Raw genomic sequence first — 24,703 nt, forward strand, 5'->3', positions numbered from 1 at the left:
AACTCACTTTGCCTGTTGCTTTGCCACTCGATGTGCCATTCACTTTAAGCATGCGCATACCCTCTATAGCAGATCTACAATACATATATCGGTTATAGCTAAAATGTTAAATGACATGGATGCTTTCCCGGTTTTAATGGGTTAAGACAGGTTCTCACCTTGTGGCACAGCTTCACTGACAAGAAAAAAAGAGTTCTACAGAGACTGGATCCATACATGCTTCCAAAACCAACTCTGTGAGGAATGGTTCTAGCTCGACAGTCTGTTGAACAAACACATTGTTGTCTTGCAGTCGTGATGATACTTCACTTAATGTCAGCCAGCCTGCAGTGCAGACCCATTCAATTCAGCCAAACACACATTGTAATTGTTGTTTATCTATGTTGACAGTAACTAATGAGCTAAATGCTTTGCAATTGGAAATGCCATGTATAAGGTGGACACGGCTACGCACGCACGCACACGCACGCACGCACATGCACGCACGCACGCACGCACGCACGCACGCACACACACAACTCACTTCAGACGGGTCTGATTTTGACAGCTGGTGTTTCACAGACATGCCCTAACCCAGGGGCTGTTACACTGAAGAACTCTATGCCCCAATAAATGCACTGTCGCTGTTCTGCCTTGCGGTGTAGTGGCGAATGGCGATCGAGGCCCATGAGTCAGTCAACACTTACAGTCTATTGCAAAATCCCTATTCTGCATCCCTGCAACTCTACACCAAGTTGAAGTGTTGAGGACTTAGTAGCTAGCGCTTTCCCAACTAAGCACACACACACACACACACACACACACACACACACACACACACACACACACACACACACACACACACTCAACGCACGGACAGCCCATTACTTCCATGAGAGGGGGAGAGGTGGTGGAGCTTGTTACTGTAGCAGACAGTTTGAGGGTCCAATGGATTTTGGAGGTTTTGTCAGAACTCAGAAGCACTTTTCAATACTTTTCATACAGCACACAGACGTAAAGGATGTATTGATTTATGAAAATGAATAAATAAAAAAGAGCAAGAGACAGACAGACAGACAGACAGACAGATAATGAATTTAGCCCCACGTGGCATATTAGTCTTACTAAAACCACACAATGTAAAGAAGGTAAATTCTGCACATACGCACACGCTTGCACACACAAATGTGTGCAAGTGTCCTGGCATCAGACAGAGCCGTGTCTCCTCAGGGTGCCTTCGCCCAGCCTGTGTTGTTACCATGGCAACTAAGCGGACTGGAGATCCCTGCATGCTGACGTCAGCGCTGAGAGGTTATAACAGCTCCCGTTATATCCACACACCGCTCACCGCCACTTCAACCCTGTACCTCATCATGCAGTGGCTCCCAAACCTTTTAGCCCAAAAGACCCAACCCTGTACCTCAGTGCAGTGGCTCCCAAACCATTTAACCCAAAAGACCCAACCCTGTACCTCAGTGCAGTGGCTCCCAAACCATTTAACCCAAAAGACCCAACCCTGTACCTCAGTGCAGTGGCCCCCAAACCATTTAACCCAAAAGACCCAACCCTGTACCTCAGTGCAGTGGCCCCCAAACCATTTAACCCAAAAGACCCAACCCTGTACCTCAGTGCAGTGGCCCCCAAACCATTTAACCCAAAAGACCCAACCCTGTACCTCAGTGCAGTGGCTCCCAAACCATTTAACCCAAAAGACCCAACCCTGTACCTCAGTGCAGTGGCCCCCAAACCATTTAACCCAAAAGACCCAACCCTGTACCTCAGTGCAGTGGCCCCCAAACCATTTAACCCAAAAGACCCAACCCTGTACCTCAGTGCAGTGGCCCCCAAACCATTTAACCCAAAAGACCCAACCCTGTACCTCAGTGCAGTGGCTCCCAAACCATTTAACCCAAAAGACCCAACCCTGTACCTCAGTGCAGTGGCCCCCAAACCATTTAACCCAAAAGACCCAACCCTGTACCTCAGTGCAGTGGCTCCCAAACAATTTAACCCAAAAGACCCAACCCTGTACCTCAGTGCAGTGGCTCCCAAACCTGAGGTACTGCGAGCGAGCTTGTGGATGTACTATTTTCACTATTTATTTTTTCTTTTTGAGTGGTGCAACCACAGAGAGAGATAGTGTTGCACTGTTGCCTGCTAATTACAGAGAGAGATATATATATATATATATATATATATATATAGAGAGAGAGAGAGAGAGAGAGAGAGAGGCAGGTGGAGAGGGGAGTTGCACCACTCAGTTCACACAGTTTTTTTACGTGTTGGAATTGTTTTTGACTTTCTTTTGTTTAAACCTTGTTTTATGTTTGTAGGATATATGACAGTGGTTACCAAATTGGGGTCTGGGGACCCCCGGTCCTTGAGGGAGTTCCAGGGGCTCCCCAGCTAAATGACAGTTTGGAACCAACTGGACCCTTATGGGTTGTAAGATTTGCAATGCAGCAGAGGGATTTCTGTGGGATGTAGGGGTAGGCTATAGCATGCATCCCACTCCGATGCAGCGCAATTACATGATAGAGCAGCATTCCTGCAAGTGTATAACAAACGGCTGCATGCAATGGTGAGGGGAATATGGTACATGTCATTCCCATGCCTGCTTAGACACCTGCTTGGATGAGAGGGTGCGAGAGGGACCTTGACCTGACCTTTAGCACATAGGCCTAAGACTGCATGGTCTAAGATTCTACACCAGCTACATATGAGCTTATAGGGCCAATTAGATTTCTTCATAATTATATTGACCCATGTAATGTTTGCCTCGTACGTGTTATAAAATATACTGAATGATAGCAACCAGAGTGTTGATTTAACTTGAGTATAAATATTTATACCCTCTCAGAGTTACAAATAAAATAAATAAAAATAACTCTAGATGGGGCAGCCAAGTTATTAGTGCAGCTGCGACCAGCAGCCGCGTGTTGTGCTGGTCATCGGTGCTATGGTGGTCTCAGGGTACATTGTGGTAGCTGTGGTATCTTCTACTTCATCGAATGCATCACCACGAGCATCTGAATGGTATATATTATATAAGGTTAGTGTCAGTGTCACAATATGTTGCATACATGAATAATATAAGATTTAAAGCTAGAGTGTAGGGTGACATATGAACGATTGTCTCTATGCTTATCGAACCAGTCACCAGGATACCATCCATTATGGATTTATATTGGGGTTTTTTTCACAAGTACGGGGCGCTGAAGTGAGGGGCGCTCTTATCATCGTACATCATCATGATGTAAAATAGACACTATGCCTATTTGTAAAGTTGTCCATTCATTGTCAACGGGAATTTAATGTTTGTTTAGGACAAAGTTTGTGGACGGTAAGCAAAAGCTGGATGTAGGAGGGGCTAGCACGCCTCAAACATAAGGGGGGTGCGTGTGGACTAGGGTTTAATGTCGGGATCCCGGGATTACGGGCCTCCCGGGTATAGGGCACGCAAATTCCCGACCGGAAATTTCTTCGGGACCCGTCATCCCGGAGGTTGTTGTTTTTTCTTGTTAGAAATTACACTAAAGGAGTTTTCACACAGTGCACGTTCTTTCCCCTGATCTATGAGTGCTCAAATGTCCAATCTGAACCCTCCCATCATTTTCAAACATGTTTGATGATATTTATATGGAATTATGGATCACACTCAAAGGCTGTAACGGGGGAGCCAGCGGGACCTGTATCTCTTTTTCTCCTTCGTTTTACATTATTGCACTATTATGTTTTTTAACTTATGTAACTTGTTTATTGTCCATTGTACAGCACTTTGTAACCTTGGTACATTTTATTTTTAAAGCACCTTTCGAAACAATGTTACATACTTACCTACAGTATAGTCAAGTATCTACCAATGAATATTCTCTTTTTAGGTTTGGGGTTTCTCTTTCCAGTATGTCAGGCAGGTTTATTTTTTTATTTTTTATTTTATTTAAAATCTGGTGTCACATTCACCATTATCAGGGATTATGATATAATCCCTGACACTACCAGAATAATCTGCATAAGAAAATAATAATAATGTGCATAAAATAACAGCATTTGGAGTTCAATGTAAACGTAGGCTAGTTGTCATCCTCGGGACCCCAAATGACACCCCCCTGGCTGCCTATCACAAATCGGCTTTGTGGGACACGCATGAAAACAGTTTGTGTCATGTCTGTATGACCGGAGCTCTGGTCATCCTACTCTATGTAGTAGTTGCAGATGCATGAGAGTGAGTTCTGAGAGACATCGATTAGAGTGAGAGACAGACAGACCGTGTTGTTCCCGTGCTGTTCCAATGGCCACTGCCATGCCTTCAAGATGAGTCTGAGCAAACACCTCCTCAGTGTGTGACTGTAATCTCATTTAATCATCCTTCATGCTTTTAAACTTGATACACAAAAAATGCTGTGGTTAGATCTAGTTTTTTATCATTAGAGGCTTTTATCACAAATTAAATCAGTTTTACCAGGACCTAGAGCGAGTGATAATCGCTTTTTATTACAACTCGCCTTGATTATTGTAATGCCCTCATGCCGGCATCACCCAAGCCTCCCTCTCCCATCTTCAACTTCAGAATGCTGCCGCACGACTTTTAACAGGAACCCGGAAATATGAACATATCACTCCCGTTTTAGCTGCACTCCACTGGCTCTCAGTACATTTTTAAATCTTTAAATGGATCAGCTGCAGTTTATGTTTCCGATCTTCTAAAACCACATGTTCCATCCGTCGTCAGGATCGGGATTCGAACACGCAACACACTGTCAGGCTGGATTAGCAGCATATAGGTGGCCAGACCTCTACGCCAGCCATTCGGCCTAACAGTTGTTGTCTTTAATGAGACATCAATGTCTGCCGATTGTCGAGAGATTTGAGACTAGTATTTTCACACCTTTCCCCCTGTTGAAAAAGCCAAGCATTAAAGAAATCTCTGAAAGGAGCACTTGGTAAATGGTAAATGGTGCATTTATATAGCGCTTTTATCCAAGGCGCTTTACATAGATTGTGCATTTCATTCACCCATTCACACACACATTCATACACCGATTGCGGTGGAAGCCATGCAAGGTACCAACCAGCACATCGGGAGCAATTTGGGGTTCAGTGTCTTGCCCAAGGACACTTCGACATGTAGACAGGAGGAGCCGGGATTCGAACCGCCGACCCATGGATCATTGGACGACCTGCTCTACCTCTTGAGCCACAGTCGCCACTTCAGGAAATGCCTGTAAAAATGTGAAGAACGCAGCTGTGTGCAGGGACTTTTACTGTGCATGTCGGGGAGCTACAATCTGAAGCCTGAAGCCACGGGCGGTAAGAGGGAATTCTTCACACCCTGGTGTGTGCTTGCATGCGTGCATGCGTGCAATTGTATGTGGCTCACATGTGTGCGCGCGTGTGTGTGTGTGTGTGTGTGCGCGCACGTGTGTGCATGTTTGTGGCTTGCATTTGTGTGTGTTGAAGTACAGTGATAAGAGACACATTGAGTTCTGTACAGAGGATTACACCTTGTTGCCCATTTCAGGCTGATTTCCCCCCCCCCCCCCCCTGGGATCAATAAATATTTATCTAATCTCATCCAAACAGGTTGACAGGGTTCATTGTCTGTGATCGGCAAAATGAATAGAATCAAATAAAATCACAACTTTTTGCTCAGCACACAATCATTTCATGACTCACACAGCAGCACTCATAATAAAGTCGGCGCTATTCACAGCCCATACAGTCCCATGGTCACACCATGAACCACGCCAATTACAGGACCTGGAGTGTTTATTTCTTACACTTGTCTCGCCCGCCTGCGTAAATTATCACAATAGATTAGAGCAGAAATGCCCCTGCAGAGACACAAGTAGGTGGAAGCAAAAAATAGCCTTTGAAAAACAAAGTGTTCACTTAACCCTCCATGCAGGAAGCAAAGCCCCATGCAGGCCTAAAGATCTTACGTCACGGACACAGAAACATTAAGTATGTTGGTGAAAACAATGGCCCTGTGCCGTGCTACGTGCTACACCATGGTGCTCAACCTTTTCTGGATCAGGGCCCATGAAAGTGTTCGCAGCACACAGGGGCTCAGGGGTAGAGTGGACGGATTTTAACCCAGTTCAAACCCAGGCTCCCATCCAGAGTTAGTGTCGAAGTGTCCTTGAGCAAGACACTGACACCCTAATTGCTCCTGATGTGCTGGTGGTTGGTGCCTTGCATGGTTTCCTCTGCCATCGGTGTATGAATGTGTCTGTCTGAATGGGTGAATGTAAATGCACAATCTATGTAAAGCGCCTTGGATAAAGGCACTATATAAATGCACCCATCTGAGCACTTGAGAATCAGTGCTACACCACTCCATTCACTTCTCAACATCCTGCCAGTCTTCAAAAGCGTTTTTTTCTGTCTTTTTCTTTTAATTTTCACATTCAGCATGATTTTGGACCCCAGGATGAATAGCTGCTGTTATTGTAGTAGCTAATGGTGATCCAAATAAACAATAGTCTGCATCATGACAATAGTTTGGCCTGCAGCTCACCAAGGTGATGTTATCGCACTAACAGAAGGCGGATTGACTTTGGGTTGAAACAAATGCTAATGAGGATTAGCGTCTGTGGATATTTATCATTTGAAAAGGGCAGCCGAGTGGATTTTCTGCTCACTTCGTGCAGCCTCTGTCTTCCATCAAAGTGACAGAGCGATCGAAGTGTCGCCATAGACGGAGGCGAGGGCACAAAGAAAACAAAAAACAAGCCAAAAACAAACGCAACCCGCGGTTTGCGGGTTGCGCAAAAGGAGAAGGAGGAGGGTTGTGCAAAAGGAGAAGGAGGTGGGCGGTTTGGGATTTGGGTTTTTTCGTTTTTTGAGTGGTGCAACCACTCCTATAGACAGCTATGTGGGTGTGTCTGTGTACCTGTGTCCCTGGGTCCCAAAAACACCCAAAAACTTACACCATAAAGGACAGTATACAAATGACACAAAACCGATAGAACTCAAGAACGCGCTGGCCGTTGACTATCATTGCACGCGTTCACGTGCATTCACGTGTCATCAATGATAGTCAACGGACCAGCGCGTTCATGAGTTTGGCCCAGCGCTGCAATACCAAATTCGGCCACTATGTCCATTTCGCCTCAGGGTTTCCTCCGGGTGCCTGTCTCTATTCATATACTGTATACTCTAAGGTGCGTGTGTGTGTCTGTGTCTGCTGTGTGCGTGTGCGTGCATGTGTCTGAAATGGCAGTGAGATGTGAATTGTGAAGATAAACTGTGCAGTCGGTTCTGACAACACTTCTTGCACGTCCTCCGGGGTGGGGTGGGGTGGGGTGGTGATGGTGCTGTACACGCCACCCCACCCCGTCAACCAGCCCCTGTTGGCTGGCAGCAGCAGCAGCGATGTCATAAATAGACAAGCCTCTGAGAAGTACATCTGTGCTGATGGCAGCTGGTGCTGGCAAAGCAGAGCCCCGGCCAGATAGACGGAAAAATGAATTTCGAGCGCGTTGGTTCTCCTGGGGGCATTCTGTCTGCGCCTCCTCATCGCTCAGTGAGCCATGAGCTGTTCGCTGTCGGGGAATGAAACCTTGTGTCTCCAAATGTATCATTTTGATGTTTTTTTTCCCTTCATAAATGTATTGCCCTAGTTCATCATACAAGAGTGCCACACAAATAAGCAGTGCAAATAGCTCAGTAGCTTGTAGACAACTTGTAGACACACTGCAATCGGTTTACGATCCTACAGTATCTGATTTTTTGTTTTTGTTTTAACAAGCATGTCCATGACCATGAAATATAATTATACCATGTTCATGAACCATAATGCTCTACATTGTTTGAGGAATTGATAGTTGAGGGATTAGGTTGCCTTTAAGCCTTGAACACGCTGGAACAATTTCAAACACTTGAACATCACACATTTAATGTGTTACTTTTACAGATGGCAGACGACTATTTTTGAACATTTTTGTTTCCTGAAAAGAGTATTGGACATACAAGGTTTCCACCCAATCTCGATGATATCCAGTGGAATAACTCAGCTGCATAATATCTCTTTAACCCAACGTGATACTCGCCTGAGGGAACACTTCTATTCCATTTATACATTTTGTCATCGTTATTGCTTTATCAGAGCTCTGTGCCTAGATATTGATGCTTTCTGGTGACACCTGAATTCAATTTAGGGGCAAAAAGAACTGTGTAGAAACAATTTGGAGATTTAAACCGGGGGCGTAGTGGATGGAGGGGGGAGCGCATCCTAAGAAAAAGATTGTAGTTTTCGGGCTGGACAGTGGACACCTGTGTTGCACTATCCTACCTGCCGTATCTGAAAATGTGTCTTATTGAAAAATTAGGATTCACGTCAGCATTTTTTAAATTTGAGCTCTTATTTTGAAAAGCCGCCATTTCCGGTCATCTAGCAGTAGACCTAAACTGGGAATCTACACGGAGCTGGGCAGGCCTTAGTGACAATGTGAATCCAGACCGGAGCTCTGGGGAGCTCCACATCGTCGGCTCTGTGCCGTCAAAGAAACGTAGTTTTGACCAAAAATGCCACCTGGGACAAGGAATAGGAGATACAGGCGATTGAAAGAAATGGATAGAATGGATTATTATGGCGATGGCAATCTAAGATGGACGATCCAGTGTTGTGCTAACAACTAGGGTGGCCAGACGTCCGGTTTCACGCCGGACAGTCCGGTTTTAGACCCACCTGTCCTCCTCCCAACTCAACCTCTGGCCGGACACATAATTGTCCGGTTTTGTGTGATATACAGTGCTTGTGTGTTGTGTCATAACTGTCATTTACGTCGTCTCTGTATTAAAAGCTCCGCAGGGCTGCTCAGCTCCGCAGCGAGCCGGCCACACTCCCACTGTCTTAAAAAGAGAGAGGAGACGTTGCCATGTCCGCTTAATTAGCGACTTTGGCCTTGTTTTATAAAATAGTCTACTAAGCCTAGTCAGGCTTCTTTTGGGCTTGTTTTCACAGACATGGTTGCTTGTTTCTCTTCCAAAACCTGTCAACACTGCCAGTGGGATGGTCTGTTTGTTTTTTGTGGAATGTGTGTTCTCACAATCACTTTAGTATAGTTAATGCAGGGATAAATAAACCAAATATGCCAAAATGAAAAACTACATTTAATGAGCAATATGGCTCGACATCAGAAAGAAAGGGAGGCTAAAGCACTGTGAACATAGGCTACTGGCTTCATTCTATGTCCCACACCGATGACCATAAGACTGTATAAAAAAACCCACAAGAAAGAGATTCAACATAAAACATATCTAAACATGAAATAAAATTGATTATAAAAGGAATGACCTTTGTGGTACCCCATCATTTAAAAAGGTTAATTGAATTAGCAAATATATGTTCTCTGTGGACATACTGCTGGAGATGATGGTGGTGAAAATCAGGTGCGTGCAATAGTAGTAGTAATAATAATAATAATAATAATAATATCTGGAATTTTATAGTGCTTTTCTAAACACTGTGTGTTCTGCTTTGGCAATGTAAACGTATGTTTTCTCATGCCAATAAAGCCCTTTGAATTGAATTGAATTGTGTGTCTGTTTGGGGGGGGGGGGGGGGGGGGGGGGGGAGGCTGGGGAGCGAGCCCCGCAAAAGTGTCCTCCTTTCTGAGGTCTTGCAGGTGGCCACCCTACTAACAACACAGCTAGCTAACTGGCTAACGTGAGTAGCATTATCGGTCGCTTGATCGAATGCACTATAAAAGCGCAATTGCCGAAGGGCTTCGGCAATGGCAGTATAAGTGTTTAACAAGCATGTCCATGGAATATATACAGTATCTTATAATTGTTGAACAATCACGGACAAATCTCAATCATGAACCATAATGCTCTGTACATTGCTTGAGGAATTGACAGTTAAGTGCAGGGATTAGGTTGCCCTTAAGCCGTGGACACACTAGAACAATTTAAAACCGTGAAAGGCTTCGACATCACACATTTAACGAGTGACTTTTACAGATGGCAGTCGTTGACAGGCTCCCTCCATCATACTGTCGGACACACACAGACTTGCCAATGAGCAACAAATGGGCTATACAGATTCCAGGTTTAAAAATCGAATATGTTTGCTTATAATTGTGACAGGAGGTGGTCGATCAGAAGGCGAAGGATTTGAATCCTAACCCCCTGCACTCTATAAGATAACATGTGCTGACTGTCCAGTTAATTTGCACAGACCAGTAGAGATATTGAATATCAGTCACCATGGCCACTGGTGTTTTAATCAGGGTTTAAATCTTTGTGTGTGTTCTCTGCATTAGTCTGTCAAATAAATTGATTACTAAATCAATTTCTGTGGTTTATAAAGCAGTGAATGGTTTAGGGCCAAAAGACATGTCTGATGCTGCATCATGAACCGCCGGGACCTCTTAGATCGTCTCATCATCCAAACTCTTCTCCCTTCTGGCTCCAAAACTATGGAATGCACTTCCCATTACAACCAGAACTGCAGCATCACTGCCAATATTCTGCCGTAGTCTGAAAACCCACCTCTTCAGACTCCATCATGACCCGTAGCACTTGCCCTAGCCCCGACGACCTTACAGGCGTATGCAAAGGCTCAACTTATGTAACTTAGATAGCATTTTATGTAGATGTATAGATAGAACTTTATGTAGACCTACGTATAGCATTTTATGTAGACATAGAGATTGCATATAGTTTCATTATATACTGTAGATATTCCACTGTTACGTTCTCAGCTTACGTATGATTCATGATAACTACTTGTTTATATTGCCATGCTTTTTGTTCTTTGCTTAATGTAAGTCACTCTGGATTAAGAGCGTCTGCTATAAATGCCTAAATTGTAAATCTGGGTCTACTTTCTGTGCCCAGAATCAGCGTTTTATGCAACAGAAAATTTCCCTAAAGGGCCTTGCAAACGTGAAGCGAGGAACGCGGGTGTTGTTGCCTGGATCAACACAGGTCTCCTCCAGGTCTGTTGAAGAAGGGGCGCAAGCGTACAAAACAGAATCCAGGTCTGGCGAGTGTACATAACGAGCACGCACGCAACCAATTCACGGGACCGCGCTCACGTAAATACGCTTGCGTTGTTGCACTGCGACTTCTCCGAGCAAAAACGCCAGGTCTCATTGAAAATGAACTATATGCGCGTTTTATCGCTCCCCGTTTGCAAGGCCCTTAAGGGTTCTGTGGAGCCCACTTTTAGAAGCACTTTTGTAAACAGCTATATATAGCCAGCCTGGGCCACAGTATCTACCTCTTTCTGGTGATACTTGATGGCCAGCTTGAGCCTGGCCAGGTCATTGTTGTCCTCTTCCTCCAGCAGGTTGATGTCGTCTCTGAAGTTGAGGATCATCTCCAGCTCTCTGGAGCTCCTGGTCTGGTCCAGAAGGTCCTTGGCAAACTGCTTACACTGCTGAGACAGCTCCTCATACTCTGACTTGAACTCGTTCTCCACCTGTAGGAACACAGAGGAGACAAGATAAGAGAATAGCTGACTGAACTGAATAGAGGAAGATTGGTTTTGATTTTTTTTTTCTCAGTTATTTCCCCAGGTCACTCTTTGCATATTATCTCTCTCTGTGGATAGTATGTAGATCTGTTGAAAGTAGCAGATCTACAAGCTACCAAACATAGAATTACTTCTACTACTGGATCTCTTCTCCATTAGTCCATCTTTAACATTTTAGTATAGTTTTGACAAAATTGTCATTGTCAGTTTTAGTATTCGTAGGTTAGTTTTTATTTAATAGTGTTGAATAGTGGTTACACGTGGTTAATAGCTTGTAGATCTGCTACTTTTGCTATTTTATCCGAGTCCTGAAAAGCAGGGACTGCCATTGGATTTTTCGTTTTGTTTCGTTTTCTTCATGTCATATGAAAGCAGGGAATCATAGCTTCAAATTGACATTTGGTTGTTCAGTTTGACCCACCAGTTTTGGAGATATGGCTTATAGAGTAATGTCTTGCAGAAAACAGCGAGTTGACAAAACAGGCTTGAAAGTTTCACTTCTGTGGTCTCTAACATTACACACATGAAATAAATCCTTAAACATGTAGCTACATGTTTAAGCATTTATTTCATGTGGAGTTTGCATGTTCACACTCTGTGTGGAGTTTGCATGTTCTCCCCGTGTCCCCTAGGGTACCGTAGGTACCCTCACAAAAAACATGCAGTAATCCTGGTCTCTAAACTGCCTCCCCCTGGCCAGCCTCAGGCATGAAGGAAGCATGAGTTCAAGTCCGTTGCTCTCCCCAGGTTGGCGGAGGGTGTGTAGAGCCCAGGATCACATTAGATAATTGACACAGGGGTGAAAAATGGGTTACAAAATCGTGGGATAAAAATTAAGAGAAAAAAAAAAATCAATTGTCAAAAATGTCAATTTCAGCTCTGACACTAATTTCGGACATGCTCTAGTTGTGAACAGTCTGCCTGTGCTATTACCGGTAACTCATTTTGGATAAAAAATTAAAAAAAGTTTTTCTCCTCTGGTGAAAAGCTAGAGGTTGCGCGATGGCAGGCTCTCAGTCAAATCTGGTCACATAATGAGGTTTCCACCCGACAATGGACACTGTCCATATTCAGTCCAGTATTCACAACTACAGTAAGAATAACGTACAATATTATGTTATTGAGACCATTGTACTTAATTCATAATACTGTACATTGCAAATGCAAAGGTATTTAAAGTGCAATTTAATTTATGACCTTTTTAGTGGCACGCCAATTTGTTCAGGAAAATTGCAGATTACGATAAGATTACGATAAAACACGTTCCTGGTCATGAGCATTACAGGTCAAAAGGTTGCTTCTTCTAATCAGATATAGTTGAAAAGCCCTTGTTCTCATACAAATTAATGTCAAATAGATCATTCGTGTATTTAATTAAAGGGTAATGGCTGAGCAGCATAATAATGGCAACACGGGCACATTCTTTCTGCTTCTATCTCCTCAACAGCAGAAAGGATGCTCTATTTGCTCCATTCCTTTCATTAAAGAAACCATAATGTTCAACAATTTTGACACGTAACGTAATAGGATACGACAGGACGAGGTGTCTGCAAAGTATGTTTGAAATAAACACCTGACATACAGTATAGGCGAGGTGACGAATAAGCAATCTGCGTCGGCAGATCTTTCACATATTCATGTGGTGGTGCATCGTTCATTTCTATTCGTGGTGGAAACATTTATTTACCTCATTTCAAAAATAAATTACATCGCTTCATCATCACGTAATATTCACTTTCTGTTTGGATGTACTGATGACACCAACAACAGTTTAAATTAATGCAAATTACTTGCACAAAATAAACAATCCCGGTGTGCAAGGCCCTGTACTGTCACAGCCATGCCATCTATATGTATTAGCTAAATCTGTTTTGAGATTATTAACCTATTTTGGACACATCCTTAATTCTTATATAAAGTTATACAAGATCTGATCTGTAGATCAGCTATTTTTGAAATAGGGCTTAACCTTGTAAAACCCGGATACATTTCTACTTGCAAAAAAGAGATTTCAACCTTACTACTACATTTTACTACTAGGACTTATCAGAGGAAATTATGTAAAAAACAATATATAAATTTGCACATTTTATTTATAATAATTATTAAAATAATAATAAATTAATAATTTACATTTTGGGGATATCTTTCACAATAATAAATAATGTTCTAGACATTCTAATGATCACAAAAAAAACATTAGTTATTTTACTTACTTTTATCAGGGTTAAAGGGTCATAGGTTTCAGATGGGGGTCGGCGGGACAATTACATATATTTTTGGGGGTCCTTGACATGAAAATGTTTGAGAACGACTGGAAAACAATTGATAGATTGATCATTAAAATAACCTCTAAGCTCTGAAAATGCATGCGGTCCGCTCATCTAACACGGCTGCCAATGGGTGGGCAGCAATCACTTTTGGAGCCCTGGTCCAGAAAAGATTGGGAGCCCCGGTTTTACCGCTATGTTATATATTATTTTAAAAGCTCTTTCATGTGGAAATAAAATGGATTGATAATTTGGGAAGCTTTGCAAATGTGTTTAGCATTTCTACATGCCCTCACAATACTACAGATATCTATCTGTCTTATCTATACTCAGTGTTGGCAAGTAACTTAAGTAATATACTACTTTCAGTAATATTATTACTTTTTTCCAGTAATATGTAACTTAACTAGTTACTTTCACATTTTGAGTAATAATATTACATTTACTTTTTTTCAAAAGTAATATTATTACTATTTCACGAGCCTTGGTGGAACTGTGGGTTTGAGTGTTTATTTATAATGGTAGACTGGGTTGGGGTGGAGTTGCTTTGCAGACTGCTGATCCGCTCTAGATCTAGACTCTAGAGCGGATACGGAAACGATGCACACTCGTCGGTACGTAGGCCTATGTGTGAAGTATCGGATGCAGAAGGGCAGGCCTTAAACCGTCCGGAACACGGAACAACAACCTAAAATAGTGTGTGTAACTCGTTAGACTGCACTGTTAGAGAGAAGAGATGTAAATAAACTAACAATGGAGGAGGTGGAGGAGACAGAAACACCGGCACAACAAAGCGTTATAACATTCAATACTTGGAAGTATTCACATTTTTTTGAGTATGTCCGTGATCAAGACGAGATGGACATTATTGTCCGCTGCAAGTTGTGCATACGGAAGAAGCTATATTCCACGTCGAAATCTACTTCTAATCTATGTGTACAAATGGATCCATCATCATGAGTTAAATAAACACTGCAGAATAGGGGAGGGGGGACTGCTAATGTTGAAAATGCAAAGTAAGACTTTTGGGGACAAAATATGCAATTACTGGGGGCGAGAGAAAAAAGTAATAAGTAAAGTAATAAGTAACTAGTTACTTTTCTCAGGGAGTAATAAGTAGTGTAACTTTATTACTTTTTTTAAAAGTAATAAGTAATAAGTAGTATATTAGTGTTAAAGTAATATTTTGCCAACACTGTCTATACTGTATATATCTTCCTCTCTGTCTCTCTCTGTCTCTCTCTGTCTCTCTCTCTCTTTCTCTCTCTCTCTCTATCTCTCTCTCTCTCTCTGTAAAAGGGGTATACATATATATTTTCATTTTTATTATTCTAAGTTAACGGACAAAAGGGTAGATGTAATAAGCCTAGGCTTCAGTCTATACCTTTGAACTAAGATTTTTTTTTTGTATGAAAAAAAAAAAACGAATGAACTAAACTAAACTTGCCACGTGGCCTGTTGCTGTCAACAGTGTGACTGCCCTTGGTTTGTCACGACTACTGCCGTTTTCCCACAGTATATGGACCTCCTACACATAGCCTAAGGCTATTCTTTCGTTATGGTTCTCTGATAAGATGTGAAGGATATGTGTGACGAATCGACGGGGCCTTAAATGGGAACACACTGGGGAATGTACAATGGAGAAATGACTCGGTTTAGAGAGGCTATTTTGCAGCAGTGAAAGAGGGAGAGATAAGCCTAGGTGTGAGTCCATTAAGCCCTTGCAAAAATAGGAAGCGTATGTTCATTAAGTCGAAAAAAGAAATTCGCTTTGTCTCTCGTTTCCATCCACTGATTATTCGACTCACGCCACGGGAGATACAAAATAAGTTCATGAAATAAGCAGTAGGTGGCACTATTTTGCCAGTAAAGTGAGCCTTACCGTTATATGACATATATTTTTCTTTTTGACGTTCTTTTAGGCTATACAAAAACTGCCTGGTTGACAATTGGGCTAAAAGTCCTTTATGCTGTGCAGAGGCTGTCCAGGGACAGGTTTTTGTCCATCGGCTCCTCGGAATTTAATTAACTATTAAACTATATAGCTGGTAAGACTAGAATCACTAGATTGTAGCCTAAATATTAAAGTAGGCCTAATTTCCCGACTTTCTATTTAAGGGACATACTATAAGCCGAACACATTAATAAATAATAGACTAAAGATGTTTTTCTCCCCGACAGCCTGCTGCTCCTCGCAAACACAATGAACACACACAGAAACAGATACACATACATGTATAGCCACCCTATAGCTTACTGTTGCCTGATTTGTGCTTCTTACCACGGTACAGAACTGATTCGACGCATCTCATCCGCTGTGATATTGTAGGCTATATAAATGTTATCTGCGCCACATGCAACGTGCGACAAAAGCAATCCAAGTTTATGAGTTGAACTTGAAGGCTATAATATATTCAGGGCACATGATGTAGCCTACGTCGGGACTCGATTGGAGCAAATAGCGTTTATAGATTGATTGATAGATTGATTTCAGCTGTAAAACAGTTGTGTAACTGTAACGTGTGTTTCATCAATGAATATAAGAATAGATGAAGCATGCATGGATCGAATAGCCTGCAGGGACCATGCAGGGCCAGGCACGTTATATAAAGGTTTTAAAACATCCCTAATTGGCGGAGAATATTCTATATGGACATATAGCGTAGTCCAGGTTGTGTAAGTGTAGGTGTGTGTGTGTGTGTGTTCGTCCCTATAATAGTGTGTTTTTTAGCCAGCCACCCTCTGCTGCCTCGCACACACACACACACACACACACACACACACACACACACACACACACACACACACACACGCACGCACAGGCTACAGACTGTTGCTTGCATTGTGTCAGAAGTTCAGAACTGATCTATAAGCTGACAACGCGTCTCATCAGGCACTTATTGATTGCACAGTTTTGCGATATCATTGCAGCTGGCAGGCTACAGTGTACGTCTCCCATCAAGGCAAACGGCAAAAGCCGTTCGTAGTTTCATCACGGTTGCTTGCAATGCCAGTTTAAAAGCATCCTTATAGTTGGTGGTGCATTCTCTATGGACGGTTTCTTAACTGCCCACAGCCCTGCTATGAGACACAGACCGAGTAGAAAGAAATTGCACCATTTTTTTCATGATTATTAGTGAGGACCTATTATGAAGATAGGTTGAAAAGTGGTGAAGTGGTCCTTTAAGGATATTTTAACGAGGGAGAGAAAAATACGCAACCTTAACCCAATTTCCGCCAGCATTAATTCATCCCTCGATAGCGTATTGCCATGGTTTTATATATCAGTTAAATATCACTTAAATATCCTAACCGCATGTTACAATGACAAAACGCTGTGTGTGGTGTCTTGACTGGTTGATGTCTCGCTCGGTCGCGAGTATCACAGCGCCTGCTACAGGCCGTTGAAAAACCTTGTCTTCCGTCGCAATGAATGTCGTTTCTGAGATAGAGGGCTTTGAATGCAGCCCATAGAATGCAAGTGGATGCGCGCGCATCTTCAAAATGGCCCACTGTCCCACTTTGAGCGTTATGCTAACAAACGGTAGCTAACGACTGACTCAATCGGATAAAAACATGGATTAAAGAATATAAACCCTGGAAAACGTAGGTCTGGCAGGCTAGGGTACTAATTTAACCCTACGGTTTCGCCGGGTTTGGCGTACTCCGTAAAAACCATGGGCAGCAAATTAATTAAATCGGTGAATTAACAATCCAACTTTGAATGACAAAGATCTGCACGTACTGTACGTACAGGATCTTAGGAGACGGAGAACATCATGCTTCGTTCACATAATGCATACATAACACTGTATGGCAAGAAGGTCAGAACATAACACATACATACTGTACACTGCAGGTCAAGACCAATGTCGAAATGCAAATGTGTCCATGCAGTGTCAATTTATTTACCTCAGTCTAAACAATAAGTGCTGCTATAAGGCATTAAGATGTTGGGTCAGGTTTGGATGGTTGCTTAACGCATATTTTTTTCCTCAGTCTCTCAATAATGGGTGGGGTGGATCAGGACATGTGCATCACTAGGGTCTTACAACATCATTGCACGAATTGCAGTATAGCCAGCTCTTCCACACATCGTGAATAGCAGATCATTGAATGAATGCAGTAGGCAGCAGCTCTTCCACACATCATGAATAGCAGATCAAGCTGCTGAGAAGCCTGATGGGGTTACACGCTCAACTCAGACAGTCTTTAAAGGTTCAGGCTGGGTGCAGATTCACAGAAAACGTATAAAAAGAGAATCCGCACTCTCAGTAGTAGTAGGAGTCTTATTTAATAATGTTGAGGATCCGCAGCAGCCGTCAAACCAGACAAACGCAGCGCAGGACTTCGTCAGTGTCAGTCACTTTATTATTATTATTCTGCACTTGTTCTCTACCGTACCTGTATCTTTGTATATTGCTTGCTGCAGTCCCCTGTTGTTGTCCAGATAGGCTAAAGCAATTCCAAAACCTATGTCGTTGGGGACAATAAAGCTTCAAGGTGTACTGTAGGAATCAAGTGTGTAGTTGAGATAGCATAGAGAAATATTTGCAGATATAGGGAATGCTAAAAACAAATAACTGATTTAGTTCTTTGTGTTTTGATTTCAGCTTATCGTCTGTCGGGTGGGAACCTCAACCTCATACGTCCAAAACAGTTACCTTTCAGGAGTCACATAGAAAATAGCAAAAGTAGCAGATCGACAAGTTCAAAATCTGTCCCTTTGTGCTGCGTTTTGAGCTTATTGCGACCACAGGTCGCATTTACTATGAAATCGTTTATTTCCCTTCAGTCTCTCATTATCCCCATACATGGGAATGCCCCCATATAGACGAATTCAAAACCGGATCTCATGGTCGCAGCTTACGTATTTCCCGTAGGCGGACTCGACGTAGCTGCGGGGTTTAAACCCTCACCAGGCGCACCTCTTCTACTACAGTGAACGGTTACTCTTTTACCTGCTTTTTACTAATGTTTATGGCTGCTCCAACAGTAGTGGCAACATAAAAAAAAAAAAAAAACGGAATGCCAAAATATCCACCGCGGTAGCTGAGACCAGAGCCATTGAGTAATGGTTGAGACGAAGCAGTGAAAGGTCCTGAAAGATACATAACGTCAGTCTTACCCAGTGTTGTGACTAACGCCCTTACATCGCGTTATGTTACATAACGTAACTACTATTTGCAGTAACTTGTAACCTAACGCTTTACATTTCCAATTCCATAACGGCCTTATAGTTATTGTGCGAGCGTTACCCGCGTTATGGCGTTATTGTCAACTTATGTGATCAGTGAAAAGTGATCAGTGAAAAGTCTCGCAGCTCCGTGAGTCTACAGGCGTCTCTGTGCTGCTGACTGCAGTGCAGAGACTAGAGAGCACTCTCTGTGTTGACAGTTTCGTTTGTGCTCTGCCTCTCAACTAACTGTGGGAAAAACACAGATGTACAAGCCCAAAGCGCTGTGCATTGCGACCGGTAGATAACTTGTAGATCTGCTACTTCCAGCGCAGGACGGGCGCATGCTTATGACGCTCTTAAATATGCATCAGCACTCAGCAGCCAGCAACGACAACGCACTAGCAGCATAAACCACTCGTCGTCAGACGGAATACACACGCAAATACGAGTCACGACACAAATTTATTGCACATCTGTGCTTGCCTTTCATCCACGCTTCTATAGCCTTTTAAATCTCATTTCCCATCCACGGGCACAAGCAACTTCCACCCGATGTGGATGGTGGTGTTGTTTCTGACGAGGGTAGCAACTAGTTAGCATGGGAGCTAACATTAGTTTAACTCTGTCTGGTCCATATCGTTAGAAGCCAAGGAGTCCTAATTATACTGGTACTTTCCATCCGTTCCCCAACCCTCACACTCGATGTTGCGTCTGCCCGTGTTTAATGGTCAGGGTTTCACTCTCCACAGCAGGCAGACCTGTCAAAACTATGCACTTCCCAAAACTCACAAGACATGCCAGCCACCACCTATAAGTTCAAACCGTTACACACCTCTAGATTATTTGTTTCCCCAGCTATCTCATTCCACTTTCATTTATTTTATTCCATAGTCTTAGTTTTTCTCTAATAAAGTAGTTTTTATTTGTTTCATCATGTTCCCCTTAAAAAGCGTCTTTAAGTACTCAGAGAAGCATTATATAAATAATATTATAACTATTATTATTACTACTTTTTTAATTGCCTATGCTTATGTAGTCACTATTCATTGATTCACTCGTATCCAAATCCATTCGAAAAAAGCTCACTGATGATCAGGTCAAATATTGATATGCGATTAATTGAGATTAATTAATCACAAAAAACCTTCTTTTAAATCGTTTTTTATATTATTATTTTTTAAAGTAAAGTAAAGTAAAGTAAAGTAAAGTAGTTACTTTTATAATTTAATGTAAAGTAAAGTAACAAATTACTTTTTTAGATAAGTAACGATAACTATAATTCCTTACTTTTTAAATGTAACTTCCCCAACACTGGTCTTACCCAATACCCAATCTTTCTGTTTTATGAACACAAGGCTGCTGTACTTTATACCTCATACTAAGCATTTAAAGTATGAATTTCTCCCTAGACCTTTTTTTTACAAAAGTAAGTTGATAATTATGTATAATGACCAAAAGAATATATAAAAAAGAAAATAAAGATATAGGGGAGCTGGGGCTGGAGAGGGGGCTGGGGCTGGTCTAACGTCAGCTCACAAAGAGTGCAGTGTCAACAATGCATTCCTCCTCATGCTGAAAAAGATTATCGTCTCGTCTGCCCGCCTGCCCGTCTCTGCAGCCTTGCATGTCTATGCCATTCATCACCATCACTCCTCCTCGACTCCATGCCATCTGCTATACCGACTTATCTCTCGTGCCCGTGTTGTGTTTGGGTTCGATTTCTTCTTCCAAAATTGGCGTTCAGTTTAATTTTGTAAAGCTTTTTGTGTAAAGCTTTGTGCCACCGAGTGGCGCGCTACGAGCTTGTCGGTCTGCTATTTTTGAAAAATCTTAAAAATGTGGCACAAATCTTTGAATATAATATTCTTTCAGAAGACTTTTTTTTTATTTCGACGTCAGGCCTCAATGGGTTAGAAGTGTTTCATCATAGTGGGAATGTTTAGAAACCACCAGTGGTTTGTGCAAAGTGGGGAGCGGCAGGCGGGCCAATTGGAACGGAGAGGAAAATGAAAGATTAAATCAAAAATGTTCAAAATAAAATCACACACACACGCACGCACGCACGCACACTCGCGCACACGCACGCAGCATCATATGTTCAAAACTACAAAGCAATATTAGCACATTTACAAGCTCAAAACGCATCTGCTACTTTTGATACTTGTGTGTGATGCTCTAGTAGGGTGTTAATACATGAAAAAACACGAGAACAACATAAATGTGCAGATAACAGGTATCTGGCTGACGACAACATTAGACACAGTAAAACTAGCAGCTCTTTCTCTTTTCTTTTCTTTACTTAAAAAAGCCATTGCACAATAGGTGGCCGCCCGCAGCCAGGGGCTACAGCTATTCTAGGGCCCTTTGCATGAAACAGCTAAAGAAGCAAAGAATCAAACACAAAGTCTTCACGGTTGGAGAGCCGACCCACAATGTTCTCACAGATCACTTTGTATGAAGTCTCTTGTGTGATTTCCCCTCTTGGGATCAGTAAAATGTGAATATGAATGCCACAGTAACATTCTGTGTCTATAGCGTCTTACAAAGGATCACATCTGAGAAAGAGTATGAACCACTGGCAAAACCTTGTAGGAAAGTGTAAATGCATTGCCTAAGATGTAAACATAGATCTACACGGTCTAGTTTTTAAACACTAGACTGTTTATTCTTTATCCCACGATTTTGTGACACATTTTCACCCAGTGTCAATTATCTAATGTAATCCTGGGCGCTATACTTCCTCTGCCAACCTGGGGAGGGGGGGGGGGGGGGGGGGGGGCAGCGGACTGACCTCATGCTTCCTTCTATGCATGAGGAGTCCAGGCTGCTTCTTTTCACCTGACGGGGGAATTTACCTGGCCGGACGTACTGTTGCACGTGGAAGGAACACGTTATTCCGACCAGTTCTTTTCCCCTCCATCAGGCTGGCCAGGGGGAGGCAGTTTAGAGACCAGGATTACTGCATGTTTTTGTGAGGGTACCTACCCTAGGGGAGAACATGCAAACTCCACACAGAAAGGCCCTTTCGCCAACCCCGCCTCAGGTATGGGCACTGATGACGCGGAGAAGAGAAGACGCCCCCAGCGCCCACAGCGTCCCTACCGGGAATCTAACCCAGGACCTTCTAGCTGTGAGAAGACAGCACTACCAACTGTGCCACCGTGCCCCTGACTCTCATATTGTTGTGTTCAGACCTCAATATTTAGAGCATATGGCAGGCCTTGTTGACGGATTTGGAAGAGATTTTGAAGGTCTGGTTCCCAAAAATGAACCAGTATTTAATAGTGTAAAATCCATTGGAATGAATGAGCCCCTGCTGGAATGTGTCCAAGTGGGAGTGTCTAAGTTGGGAGAGGCCCGGGGCTTATAGCTATATAGGTGAATTGAATTGTGTCCCCACCTTGCTGAGCTCCTGCAGCTCCCAGCTCAGCCTGAAGGCGGTGAGGAAGGGGTCTTCACTGGACAGGGCGATCAGCGACGGGCTGGACAGCGCTCTGTAGATGTTGAGCCGCGAGCGAGAGTGGCGCAGGCTGTCCACGTCGGAGCTGGACACACACTCCACGCAGTTACAGCGCACCTGGTGACAACAACCACAACCAACGTGATGAAGATGACAATAATGTCAGCCATGTGGACATTTGGAACAATGCAACATTAACGTACGCAACATTGGTGTCGCTTTCGCGGGTGCATACCTCCTATCTCCGTTTTTCAACTTCTTACATTTCTTTGCTATTGAACACCCTTTACGTCTGCGTGTGTGAGTTTTCCAAATATTTAACCAATGTAAAGTAAGAAGCGCTTCTGACTAAAACCTCTTACTCCATTGGATCCTCAAACTGTCGGTCAAACCACCTAACTCCAACTCAGTCCCCCCCCCCCCCCCCCCCGTCTGACTTCATCATATCAATGAAGGTCATAACTATCTCCACATTCAGTGGTCAAAAACCTCCTAACTCCACTAAGCTGGATTTGAGTAAAGTGATGATAAACAAGGACACATCAAGTATCTGACAATCTGTAAGTCACCATACCAACATTGATGAGGGAGTGTTGTGTTGTTTTATAAACATATATAGTTTTTATTTATCTTTCCTGAAAAGTTCATCCAAGGACAACCAATTCATATCGAGCTTTATTTATGTAGCACATTTAAAACAATGAAGATTCGCCCGGACGGTTAGCTCAACCGTCTGGGCAGTTATGCTGCTGAGCCTGCCTGATGGCGTGCCGCGGGTTCAACTCCCGATCCTGACGGCCTTTGCCGCGTGTCACTCCCCATCTCTCTCCCCCTTTCCTGTCAGTGTGTCTACTCTACTTTCAACCTATCAATAAAGGCAGAAAATATCTTAAAAAAAGGGAAAGAAATCAAGATTGACTAAAGTGCTTTACACAATAAAGTCTAGAAACAATTTATGCATTATGCATTAAAAAACATCAAAACAATTATGCATGGCAACAAGACATGAATCAGTTCAACTGGCAACAACAACAAAATCAGGAATGATCAAAAGCCATAGAAAAAAAGATGAGTTTTAAGAAGAGACTTGAACAGTTCAATGAACTGTGCACTTTTGATATAAAAAGGGAGGCTATTCCAACAGCAAAGTGTAGCATATACTTCGTGATATGGGAATATGATTGGACCAGTACTGCTGTCAGAAGTAGGCGTATGATTGAAAGGAGTTTGCATTGAAAACCATAAAGAACCAAGAGACTGAAAATTAAGCTTAAGGATATTATTATTGAAAAAGACAAAAGAAAAACAAACAACAACAATGAATTCAGATATCAAACAATAACATAAATCAACCCAAAAGTATGAATCCAGTCATGGTGTGTTCAAAGTCAATGTTCAAAGTCATTCAAGTCAGGGGGAATGTGAGGCAGCTTTTAGAGTGTATGCAGTTATGGAGGGGAAGTGTGTGTGTGTGTGAGTGAAGCTGATATCCTACCGTCCAGGTAGGACAGAATCAGGGGATCGCTCTGGGACTAGCTCGCCATTGTGTTCAGGATCATCATGGGAATGAACTAAGGGAAAAAACCTGGCCTGAACACAAAAGAGGCCAAATTAAATATATTATCAAAATAATAATTAAAGTAGCTGATCTACAACATCATAAACAGCATTTACAAATGTCAAATAATCTTTTCAATTCAAAATGAAATCAAACAAAACAAAACACTTCAAACATTTCAAACAAACAACATTTCAAACAAACTCACCAATTCAGTTCAAATGCAACAGCTCATCCAGCTCATCAGTTCAGTTCTTTCTCATCAGTTTCAGTATTTGGAGTCTAAAATCAATCATCAGTGTCAGTGTTAATATCATGTATTGTAATGAAGAGTAAAATGGTAAAATGTTTGCAGAGAGATAGGGATACAGACCTGCCACAGCCAGTGATGTGCACCTCACTGACTGAGACAAAATGGCTGTGCTTTATACTAGGGTGTGGTGATTACTAGGGTGTGATGATTGCTGATTGAAACTGGTGTTACTGAGTGAGTGAGTGAGTGATCGGTGTGTTGAGCTGTGAACTGATGCAGATGGTACATGTGACCATACTGATGCATACATACAGATACAAATACAGACATACAATTATAAACCTGGGTTACATCCTCCCCCCCTAAATCCATGCACGTCCCGTTGCATGTTACACGACATGGATTTGTGGGTTGGGGAAGGAACTAGGCACACCCCTATCACTCAATGCATCAGTGTATGCTGTAGACAAACTTTGAAATAAAGATTGAACAACATTTATCAAAGGGTTGCCCAAC

At 42.6% G+C, this 24,703-nt stretch overlaps 1 protein-coding gene across 1 annotated transcript in view; it reads right to left on the reverse strand.

The window, feature by feature from the left end:
- The window catches only part of LOC310854544 (short transient receptor potential channel 4-like), a gene marked incomplete at both ends in the record, with an annotated part of 62,849 nt that overhangs the window by 14,084 nt on the left and 24,062 nt on the right, over window positions 1–24,703 (reverse strand). Inside the window, 2 exons of the mRNA XM_083759224.1 lie at window positions 11,213–11,413; window positions 22,317–22,493. Of these exons, the coding sequence (XP_083615350.1) occupies window positions 11,213–11,413; window positions 22,317–22,493 (378 nt within the window). The remainder of the gene's footprint in view (window positions 1–11,212; window positions 11,414–22,316; window positions 22,494–24,703) is intronic.

Source organism: Protomyctophum parallelum (genome assembly GCF_964188405.1).
Source record: "Protomyctophum parallelum genome assembly, chromosome: 1".
Lineage (NCBI taxonomy): Eukaryota > Metazoa > Chordata > Actinopteri > Myctophiformes > Myctophidae > Protomyctophum > Protomyctophum parallelum.